This window comes from Monopterus albus, unplaced genomic scaffold (genome assembly GCF_001952655.1).
Source record: "Monopterus albus unplaced genomic scaffold, M_albus_1.0 scaffold1.1, whole genome shotgun sequence".
Taxonomy (NCBI): Eukaryota; Metazoa; Chordata; class Actinopteri; order Synbranchiformes; family Synbranchidae; genus Monopterus; species Monopterus albus.
The window spans coordinates 9529-21721 of record NW_018127881.1 but is presented as its reverse complement, the minus strand read 5'-3'; the positions used below and the strand labels follow the sequence as shown (position 1 = coordinate 21721).

Here is a 12193-nt window from a genome sequence, read left to right as displayed (position 1 = left end):
AATACTCACCTCCCGAGTCATAAGTTGACTAGGTTTCATTTGTTGGATCCCGCAACTTCCCACTACAACCTACTTTAATGTTTCCTACATCTGCATGCACTCTATTCACACACAATGTGTGACAGGGGAGAAGGAAAACAACATGTTGTGTTGACATCTGAGTCTGGCGTCTGAGTTACGAGTCATGCAGCCATCTATAACTCAAGCACTGATCAAACACAGCCAGAGGCTCTCTGCAGATTTCCAAAGAGATCAGAGGTATTAGAGAGAAGACAAAGAACACAAGAACACCTGAGGAACAAAAGATGGTAGAACAAGTAAAAATGAAAAGACCACACAGTCGTTCTGCAAAGCTTTGGAGAAGTAAATGTTGACTCCTTGTTGCAACACCATTGACAGGCCGATCGGTTCTGCAGAAGAAACCAGGGTGTGTGGGTGACATCACACGCAGGCAGTCTCAGCTGGATGGGTGCAGGTGGGTGCAGGGGTGGCAGCGGCGGGTTGGGGGCTGATCTGTGGCAGAGTGGGTGACATCCTGTCACTGTTCATTATAGTGTGAATTCTGCGTATCCTCAATAACACCTTTGCTTGTACAAACTAGTGATGTGACAGTGGAGACAGAGGATCTGAGCAAGAAGGAGAGAGAGAGAAAATCCAGTGTGATCATTAAGGAACAGGCAGAAGACACCAGAGACGGTGGACAATGCTCTGCTCGAAGGCAAACAATCTGAAGTCTGCAAACGAGAACGACCTCACACTTAGAAGCCAGAAATTATCTGGAAAAAGTGGAATTACAAGGCACATGACAAAGCACTGATGGTAACTGTTGTCTCCTCAGTGTGTCAAGATGTACAACAGTGCTCCTTTATCCTCCTTAAACAATTTGTCAAGAAACCTGTTGTCTATAGATTCTGAGGCTCTTATCGCCGCACAGCAGAGCTCACCTATCACAAATAAAGCACCTCTTTCTCTTTTTCTGTCACATGAAATCATACCAACACTTCAAACACAACACCAGTTTAACATTTGTTTATGTAGAGATGGTAACGGACGGTCCTCAGAGTTTAACACCATGCCTGCTACTCTGAGTTGAGCATAAACAACGTACCGTGTCTTAGCCAACCGCTGATCTCATGTCTTTGATGATTTGCTTCAGACCAGCACAAATGAACTGAGATAATGCAACATTTTAAATGGTATATAACTAGTCATGGACGCCTACGATGTCCCTAAGATAAGGTTGCTCTTGGTTTAGTGTCTGTTTCATCAAAAAAAAAAAAAAAGTGGCATCACTGCAGTTACAGAAGGAGCAATCTTAATGTTGCTACTGGGTGTTCAGGTTACACTGTTACACTAACATCTAAATGTGAAAGATCACAGACAGTTTTCCCTAAAGCGTGCACGAACATGTCTGAGACTAAACTGGAAGAATTTGTTCTTGATGGTATTTGTCGCTCTCATTAAAATCCCTTCAAAGGTTTGACTAAAACAACCACAAGGAATTTTCTGTTCACCAGAACTTGTTTAACCGTTTATTGGTCAAACTGAATCAAAATATACATTCATCAAATGTAAATGCTGAACATAAGGAAAATCAAGTAAGGCTGCCTGAGCATCACCCCATCTACAGTAAGAAGAAACAGATTATTTACAATGTCTTATAAATACTGTTAAACTCCCCTTTTGGCTGTAACAACAACACTGGACACAGCGTACACTGAAACCTTTACTGAGTCTGTCTGTAGAGGAATACTGAGGGTTGCTGGCATCATTTCATTACAGCGGCCGGTGTTACAATCCATTTTACACGACCAAGAAGTCTCTCCGTCTATGTGTGTGTGCAATACTTGTGTGTGTGGCGTGTGATAGGACCAAAATGCTTGGGTATCACGCTCTGATGTGCATGCCAAATCCACTTGTCCTCTCGCACAACCTACTAGTGTGGCTCTGCCGTTTCAGCTGTGCCAGCAGAGGTCTGAGAAGAACAGCAGCACAGGAAGCTACGACCCTTCTGAACAGAAATCACAGTGTTAGATAAAGTCACCCTGCTTGTTTTCATTGACGGTTAATTGTTAAAATGTGTGTAATAACAGATGAGTTCACAGTTTTAACTCAGATTTTATTCTGTTGTACACTGAAGAAGGAATGTAGCCAAAAAGTGTGACATTGTACATTATTTTTACAGTGGTAGAAGAAGTATTCAGATCTTTTACTTAAGTAAAAGTAGTAATACCACAGTGTAATACGTCCCTTTACAAGTAAAAACCCTGCATTCAAAAGTAACTTCAAGAAAAGTACAAAAGTATTTTTAGCAAAATTTACATAAAGTATCGAAAGTATTTTGTAGCTCAATCCTCCTTGTCAGAGTTACACTGTATGATATATATTATATTATTGGATGATTGCCACTGATGCATAATCATGTAAGAAGCATTTTAATCTTGTACTTGGCTGAGAAAAGGTTAATTTAAATATGATATATATTGTTGGGTAGTTCCATCTCTAAATGTGCTTCATATTTTAAACACTGACCATATGCTATATATATAAATAAAAGTAACTACAGCTGTCAGTAAATACAGAGGAGTAAAACTATTTCCCAGTGGAATGCAGTGCAGCTCAGGTATTAAGTAGCTGAAAATGGAAATACTCAAGTCAAGTACAAGTACAGTATGTTGTGAAATGAGTAAATGTACATTTTGTTTCCACTTTGGGATTAGTTACATGGAACCCAGCTCTCTCTTCTCTTTTTTGGTCTTTGATTGAGATGTTTTTACTTAAAGCTGCATCCTACTAAAAGCCTGTTTTCCATCTTACATAATCCTGGATATCACAGTTTTTCTTTACAGTCTACAGAGAAACCACTCTGCCAAAGCTTCTGACAGATTTGAAGAAAATTCACTGGACTAATCATTTAGGCCTTTCAGAAGTCAAGTAAGAGACATAAAAGTATATTTGCACTTGGCCTGCAAGTAATACATGGTCACAAACATTTGCTTTCTGTGAGATTTAACTGATGCTGAGTTTCATTTTCTGAGTTTCACCTACTGTCTCTAAAACTGCAGAGGAAAAAGCACAAGTAGAAATACCACAGTGTAGATTTGCTATAAGAAGAAATTCTCCATTCAAAATGTTTACTTAAGTAAAAGTACAAAAATATTAGCACCAAAATATACTTGAAGTATAAAAAGTAAAGGTACTCCCTATGCAGAGCGATACATTTCACATTAATGTATATTAGTGGATTAGAATTATTTTATAACTATTAATACATTATTGTGTTTATCACTTTAATGTTGCTGCTGGTAAAAGCAGAAATAAATTTCACAACCTTATATATTTATAGTTTGAAGTACTTTACACACAACTTGATAGTTCTCACTGAGGAGCAATAGTCTTATGATTTATAGTGTATTCAGTTTTATTAATCTGATTCTGAAAAGTAACTAGTTATCAAATAAATCCACTGAAGTAAAAAATACAATATTTGCCTTTGAAATTTAGTAAGTATGAAGTGGCAGGAAATGAAAATACTCAAGTACAAATACCTCAAAGGTGATTTTAATTACAGTACTTGAGTAAATGAACTTAATTACTTTCCACCCTACTAAAATGCATCTTATTCTGTCTTTGGAACTCCTAGGTGATAAGTGGTTAGTTTCCCAAAGATAGAGCTGCTGAAGAGGTCGTGTTGTGGAGACTGTAAATGCTGAACATCATTTTAATCTGGTTAAATTACATCCATTCTTTACAGATGTGGGAAAATGAAGCCAGAGTACCATTTCTGTTACTTAAAATTGCTTTGGTAAAATATCACTTCTTACACAATTGGTGATAAAATACCAGCATCTGTGAGACTCAGAGTGTCAGGACTTTGGCGTATTTGTCAAATGAAAAGAGAAAACAACATTCACTACTTTGTTGACTGAGGCAAGCAACCACATGTTTCTCAGAAGACATTTTTGTTTTAATCAGGGGCTTGAAGAAAGCACAAAAATAACAGAAGAGAAAAAGTCTCTTTGTTAATGAAGATAAAAGTAATGCCACCATTTTGCATGCTATCACAATTAGTCTCACCACAACCATCTGAAAGATCGTTCCAGAGAAAGGAGATCACTTGACCCCCCCAGTCTGTGACTCAATTGCATCTTTCCATTAGGTGCTCTCTGATATCATAATGTCTATCTCTGCTCAAGCCAGACATAGATGCTTAAAAAAGCAGACAGCATCACAAAGAGCTCACAGAGTAGAAGTCACACGACGCCTGTGATTGAAAAGGTCCATTATTCTGTCTAAACAAGCTGAAGAATCATACGCATATGCTGTTAAAAAAAACATAAAACATAAAACTGCTATACTGTTAAAAATGCACAAGTTTAAAACATCATTCTTGATGTAAATTTACATGCACATATTCTTTAAACTGCATGTCAAGTTGTACCATTTTACACAAATGTCTGTATAAAATGTACTCTTTAATTCGACTTTGTACTTATAAAATGTATTTTCTTATAAAAAGCTAAGCTCCTGTTTATTTAAGTCAGAAGCTGAAAAAATACACATTGAAACATTCAGCGAAAACATCTTCAAATTTGGTGATTTTGAAATTTTCAGACAATTTGAAGCATGGAGTGTCTTACGCCTTAAGATAAATATACCAATTTAAAAAAATAGCAACACTTCAGTTGATATACAAACTTAACAAGATATAATGTATTAATTTGTGAGCCTTAGAGGTGCTGATGGGTGGTTCTGTTACTGCTGGACAGCGCTATGCTAGCTGTTTGCCTGTGTTTTCAGTCTTTGCTAAGCGAAGCTAACCAGCTGCTGTATAGCTAACAGACAGATTTGCACACACAGGGGCTTGCACATCCACAGACCAGTGATATCGAGTAGGGGTTCATTGTCTTGTTAAAGGACACTTTGACATGTGGACTGGAGAAGCTGGGGTTCAAACCACCAACCCACTCTACATCCTGAGCCGCAGCCATATCCAACTTTTCAGCTCCACCACAAAACAAACATCAACCCAGAATATTGAACTATACTTTTTATGAAGAAAATCTCAGACTCAGAGAAGTTGAACAGTCACAGTTATATCGTTTACTCTGGCCAGAGAGTGTGACACATACACACAGAGGTGCATGCCAAATTCATACTTTAATAGAGCCCCTAACTGATAGAAACCTAAACCCACATGTTATCAGAACACAGGACCTTGAGAGGCTCCACACTCAACCAGCTTCCTCAAGCAAACTCATGAAACTCAGGCTGCTGGTTGAGACGGTACCTCACGTCACATATGCCTTTGAATCTTCCTTAGTGACAGAGCTCAGTGTCCCTCAAACTCTAGCAGACACACTTAATTCAACTCACTGGGAGAGTTACATAAAGCATCTCTGACACATGTATGACGTGTGAATTTCCACCACACCTTCATATCCTGTGATTTCTTTCATCAGTGAATGTCAAATAGTGAACTTGATATGCACAACCACAATTCGTGTTTGAATTTATGTGGCTTCTAGATGCAAAGCAGAGTTGGGGAAAAGTCTTTACCTGGCACTGACAACAGCTCAAATCATATGCTATCTCAATCAAAGTCCTGGATCCATCAGTATTTCCCCTTCTTTGTAATTATGCAAACAATAATTTAAAATGACCCATTAGATGTGTAAATTTCTGCAAAGGAAAAACAAATTGTGATTCTAAAGTCAAATGGGTTAATAGTGAAAGATGTGTTATGTTTACATTACATGCAAAGAAAAAAAGAGGCTATCAATTTATCAGAAATACTTACCCTATACATCCACATGAAAATCAATGAAAAACATATAAAGACTTGAATCCCTGGCCTCAAGATCATTGAAATACTATAGTGAGAGGTGTTTGTAAGTGCACAGTATAAGAGAAGGCTCAGTGTTGAGAAGATATCGGCGCCTTCTTCAACATAATTAAATTAAATTTGGACATCTTTGACTACAATATCCAGAGCAGGATTCTTCGTTTAACACAGACTCCTCTTGCTTTTTGCCTCGCAAAATATCTGGTCATCTGAGCATCTCTAACTGAACTGTCACAGATGATTAGAGGAGGAACAGCTCGTCTTGGTATCCCAAAGAGCATGGGGTCTTCACGAGAGAGTGAGCCACAACAAGAATCAATGTCATCGTTCAGATAATCACGCATTGCCGATTCACCATGTAAGATGCATTTGGTTTGCTGCCTGTGTGTAAAGCCCCTATTCATTTTCAGATTTTTTCCACATTAAAAAAAGACATGGTCAACTCAATAATTACACTTTCCATTTAAAATTTCAGCCCTGTTTTCTGAAAATGCAGTGTTTTATGCTATGTTGTTTGTCTGGTTTCTGATATTTCTGTGACAGACCAAGCTGACAAAACATTCATATCTTTTAAAACTAATATGCTTGTCCTGTTATTCTTTCAATTAAAGATGTATGAGCATTTAGACAGCGTCACACATTAGGTAAAATAGATTTGTTTTAAATATTTTGAACTATCAACTATGCTTCATTGTAATAGTTAAAGCATTTGTCTTTATATTTGTCATATTTTTCTTGAAAATGGTTCATTAATTTGAAATAACATTACAGTGCTGTAGTAATTGTTCATAATCTAGACAAGTTAGCTAGGCTATCACAGAAGAAACTGGGATGTATAAAGTGGCAATCATGTATACTGTATATCCTTTACTGAAAGCATTTCAAATAAATTTGATCAAATGAAATGAGTACTTTCCAAATGTTCTTAGGTAATGTTTTTTTAAAATCTGTTTGCAGTCAGTAAAAAAATCATTACCAGCTTTATGTATGAAACATCACGCATCAAGTGTAGGGTATTTTCAGAATTATAAACAAGGGCCCATCTTTTTTGTGTCTTCAGTGACCTCTCCTCACAGAAAACCATGTGTTTGTCACAACACACACAGAGAGAGGGAGGGAGGGAGGGAGAAAAACAAGCTTTACACAACAGGAGTGTGAAATTACCATGTTCCAAGACTCTGGGGTTAGTTGTGCTCCCACTGGGCAGAAATCTCCAAGCACTTGGACAACATCAGGCAAAGCAATGACCCCTGAAGTCATAATCACTCTCAGGAAATCAGCACTACATCTCTGCTGGGGTCAACAGTGAAAACTGACTTGAAACTCTATGCATTGCTGATGTAAGACACACTACATGTGTAGAACAGAAATTAAAAACAGAACAATGGAGGATTAAATGACTGACAGCACTGTTGGAACCAAAGAGTCTAAACCTGACAGAGAGGATAAAATTTCCAATGTTATAATTATAAATGTAACAGATGTAATTTCTGGTGTATAATTACAAGCCACATTAACTTCATCATTTAATAAAGCATTAGATACATTTAAACACATTTCAGACATGATACTCTTTCACTGAGACTTACAGTGACTATAACAGTAAAAAAAAGTACCTCTTATAGACCAATGATGCTCCAAATACTGTGTTCTTTATAGCAGTGGTCCAATGTACACAAATGCAAGTACTTGACCTGTACTTACAGTAAATGAGGTCATTTTACAATGGGCTACTTGAGTATTTCCACTGTTTGCTTAATTATACTTCTACTCCACTATGTTAGGATTGGATTTCAGGAGTTACAGTTGTTTTATTTACTGTTAGTATTATTTTGCTTTTATAATGATAGAGTTTAGTATGACTGTCTGTGTTTCATTAACAGCACCATGTATCAGTATTAACCTGGCTCTTATGCATGCATTATAGTTATAATATTCAGCTTCGAGTCAACTTGTAGTATTTTTCATCTTCTTGGAAAATTGTGCAATAATAGATTGCATAGATAAGTGTCGTTCTGGAAACTATAGATAAGATACTGTTAATTTATGCTATTTTACAGACGTGAAGTCTGACGGGCTTGAACTGGTCACTCATGTCTGAAGCATGAGTAAGGGGTTTTTTACAACAGAATCAGGGAAGTAAGTGACACAGCTAACTGCATGTCCACTTTCAGTTAGAGAGAAACACCTGAAAATAGAAGATAACAACACACACACACACACACACACACACACACATACTGCCTATATGAACATTCTAGAATATTTACGTGTAACGTACCACCCATGTACAGGGCAGTCCCAGCCCGAGAAGATAAATGTGAATGATTTTCGATTATCAAAGCTCTTGGAGACTTGTCATCTCTTAGAGCCCAGCGCTGTAATAACTCTGCATTTAACCAGAAGAAAATAAATCTACGTAAAGCTGATTTCTGTTTCCTGAGTGTTACTTCTTGGGGCCTTCAGATAAAAGAACCTGTTGAAGTTAAAAACTACTCTATGGTAATATCAGCCAATACTGTATAGACACTGTAGACCGCAGCTGGAGTTACTTCGCTGAAAGATTTTGCCATATGATCAGTTTATAAAGTAGGACACAAACTAAACTACCTACAGTATTTGAAATACTTTTATTTAGCTCCATCTAAAGCAGATAAATTATTAAAATACCTATATGCATCAATAATAATATATTGTCATAGCTTCTGTGTATCACAGCCTATTAGCCTATGGCAGTAACAAAATGGCAATCATATGAAGGCCTACTTTTCCTTTTAATATTCTAAATATATTGTAATGCTAATATTTCTGTTTTTACAGTGTGCTATTGTTACACAACATAAATATGTCATTTAAAAAAATCTAAAAGCTCTGCTTTGTGTATATGTATTACTATGAGAAGCATATTTTTTTTACAATTACTGTAATCCCATGTGGGATGGACCACACGTTTGCATGACATAAACTACTTGTAAAATAGTTTCAAGGATCTGAGTACTTCTACTACTGTACCTCTAACCGTGATAAAGTGATAATCCATAAGTCTAATAAAGCTATATTACAACAACTTAAATGCAGTTTTCCTGCATAGCGTTCTATTTTACAGCTCTAGGGGCATCATCAAGGCCGCACTTAGTCCTTCAATACAGTGTCAACGTGCCATTTCACACTGCAACATAAACGTTAGCAGTGGAAACTTGAATGAACAACATACAGTAAACATGGATGTTTAGTAAAGCCCTTCAGTATACCGCGGTACAATAGCGCCATCTAGCGTGGCAATGCCATAACGCCGAGGCAGTACGTCACTTCCTGTTTAAACATGGCTGCGCTCTGACAAATGTCACACTACTACTTCATGTTGTTAATAACGTCTATTATATCGGCCTGTACAACGAATAATAAACAGACGACATTGAAGAGATTTTGCCTTACGTTGCTCAACAGTCTCTGAGGTAAATTTTGCTCCTTTTTTCAAAGCTTGTAGTTTTAAAACTGGAAATACCCTCTTTACTGTTAAAGTTAGCCCTTAGCAACACAATAGCTCCATAGTTATACCATTGCGGTTTAATTACTACAGTTTCAAAGTGTCGTAGAAATGTAACCGTATGAAACCCACGGCTAGTTGTTTATAGAACATTACATAGCTATATGCATACATTAGTTTAAAGGTGATTTTTGCCTGTTGCAGGTTAACCCAGTAGACACCATGGTCCATTTATGTAAGTATGAATGAACACGCACATACTGGCCGTTTTGATGTTTTTGTCCTGTTTCATTATGGCGTCTGGAGGAGTTTAAAACAAGACAAGCAAATATTAGGTAACAGTTCATAATACATCCGGATTTACCGTGTAATTTAATTTTATGAATAAGGCAATAAGGTCCTAATAAAATACTGAGCCGATAGTTAAACGTAGGTACTATACTGGGGGTATATTAGGTGAAGAAATACATTGAATAAGAAGTATTTTTGTTAATACTGGGTGCCTACAGGCTACCGTACATAGTAACAAATATAAATTTTGTGAAAAACTGGGTTAATAACATTTTTGTGTGATTAATGAGTAATACGGGGCATACTGCTTCCCCAAACAGTTAAACATTACTTAATGGTATTTTCTGTGGACATACTATAAAATAAAGACATTTAAATTAATTAATATACTGTATGTCTATAAGGCTACAACCAACAACTCTTTTCAGTCTTGATTAAAGGGTTGATTTGTTTACTTGCCCCTTGCATGGGGATATATACATATAATGTGTATGTACATAGAGCCGATGTACCAGAGTCAAATTCCTCGTGTGTCCGACAGACCTGGCCAATAAAGCTGATTCTGATTCTGATGAATTGCTTAAGCTATGAAATGCCAAAAGTGGCCCATTACAGATTCAGGGGCCTCAAGGTGACATCTTCAGATGTCTTGTTTTGTCTAATCTAAACTCTAATATACAGTTGAGGTCAGATGTTTACGTACACTTTAGCCCAATATATTTAAACTCAGTTTTTCAGAACTTGTGATGTTTAATCATATAAACATTCCCTGTCTTCAGTCAGTTAGGATCACTACTTTATTTTAAGAACATGAAATGTTAGAATAGCAGAGAAAAAGATTTATTTCAGCTTCTATTATATGTCGATATAGGACTCGTTTTACTGCGGATATAGATACTTTGGTACCTCCAGTGTCTTCACAAGGACCTTTGCTGTTGTTTTGGGATTGATTTGTACTGTTTGGATGAAAGTACATTCATCTTTAGTAGACAGAACACTTCTCCTTCCTGGGTGGTATGATGGCTGCGTTGTCCCATGGTGTTTATACTTGCATAGTATTTTTTGTACCTTCAGGCTTTTGGAAATTGCTCCGAAGGATGAACCAGACTTTTGAAGTCCCATAGTTTTTTCTGAGGTCTTGGCTGATTTCTTTTGATTTTCCCATAATGTCAAACAAAGAGGTACTGAGTTTGAAGGTAGGCCTTTACAGGTACACCTCCTATTGACTCAGATGATGTCAGTTAGCCTGTCAGAAGCTTGTAAAGTCATGAGATCATTTGGGGCAGCTGTAGCGTAGGAGTTAGTGCAGGTTGGCGGGGCGAGGCGGTTCAGTTCCTGGCTTCTCCCTAGTCCACATGTCGAAGTGTCCTTGAGGAAGACACTGAACCGCCATTTGCTCCTGGTGATATCACTGGTGTGTGAGTGCGAATGGGTGAATGGGCAAATAGTGTGAAAACACTTTTGAGTGTGCTGCAATGCATAGAAAAGTGCTATACAAGTATAAAGACCATTTGCCATTTTCAGGAATTTTCCAGGCATGGTCAACTGAGTGTATGTAAACTTTGATCCACTAGAACTGTGATATAGTGAATTATTAGTGACATAATCTATCTCTTGGAACTGTTGGAAAAATTGATTGTGTCATTGTGTCATGTATAAAGTACAGTAAAACTCATTCTAATTGTTTCAGTTGGACTTTGAATCTAATGATTTACTAAGCACACCACACTAAAACTAACAGTCTAATATAGCATTCCTACAATAAAGTAACTTATTAAAGCAGCATGGGATCAGTGTGGAAAACAATGCGAGGGTTGCTAAGTGATGTTTCAATATGTTGTGTACACAAGGTGTGAAGATATGAAATCAGATTCTTAGGAAATGACTAGCATGAGGTAATTAATGCCTCTGACAGTACAGCATTTACTGGACAAAGAGGGTTGCTTATCTTTCAGTGATGTAGTGGGTTGCTTAACAGTTTCAAAATATCTTTTCTCTCTAAACTTGCTTATTCATTTTTGTTTGCAGCATCACTCCTCCTAAAGAAGTACCACAAGGGTTACGTGGTCATCCGGCTGGCTCTTGCAGGCCACAAACAAGCTAACAGACCCTTTTATCGTATTGTGGCAGCTTACAACAAAAAGGCAAGAGATGGCAAATACCTAGAGCAGCTGGGTACTTACGACCCCCTCCCTAACATCTACAACGAGAAACTTGTCAGCTTCAACTATGATCAAATCAAGTACTGGATCGCCTGCGGTGCTCACCCCACAAAGGCAGTGGCCAAACTTCTAGGTGTGTATGTAGTGCACAGCTTTAAGAGTTGGATCAGCGTTGTACAATTTTACTGTTGGCCTGTTTGTTTGTTTGTTTGATTTATTCTTTCAAACATGTAAAGACAGTCAATATGTCAACACACATAATTTCACACATATCCACAAATGCTAATCCATTATCAATTTGCTTATACCTAGTACATGCTTGAATGGAGTAGGAAGAAGTCAGACTTATCCAGTCCTACCCCATGACATCATCTTACCATCATTGGTTTGCAAGCAGTACTCTACATA

The 12193-nt window shown here is 37.3% G+C and overlaps 1 protein-coding gene across 1 annotated transcript in view; it reads left to right on the top strand.

The window, feature by feature from the left end:
* Positions 1-9133: 9133 nt before the first annotated feature.
* mrps16 (mitochondrial ribosomal protein S16) overlaps positions 9134-12193 on the top strand; it is a 6997-nt gene continuing 3937 nt past the window's right edge. Inside the window, exons 1-3 of the mRNA XM_020614328.1 lie at positions 9134-9300; positions 9537-9567; positions 11652-11918. Of these exons, the coding sequence (XP_020469984.1) occupies positions 9555-9567; positions 11652-11918 (280 nt within the window). The 5' untranslated portion in view covers positions 9134-9300; positions 9537-9554. The remainder of the gene's footprint in view (positions 9301-9536; positions 9568-11651; positions 11919-12193) is intronic.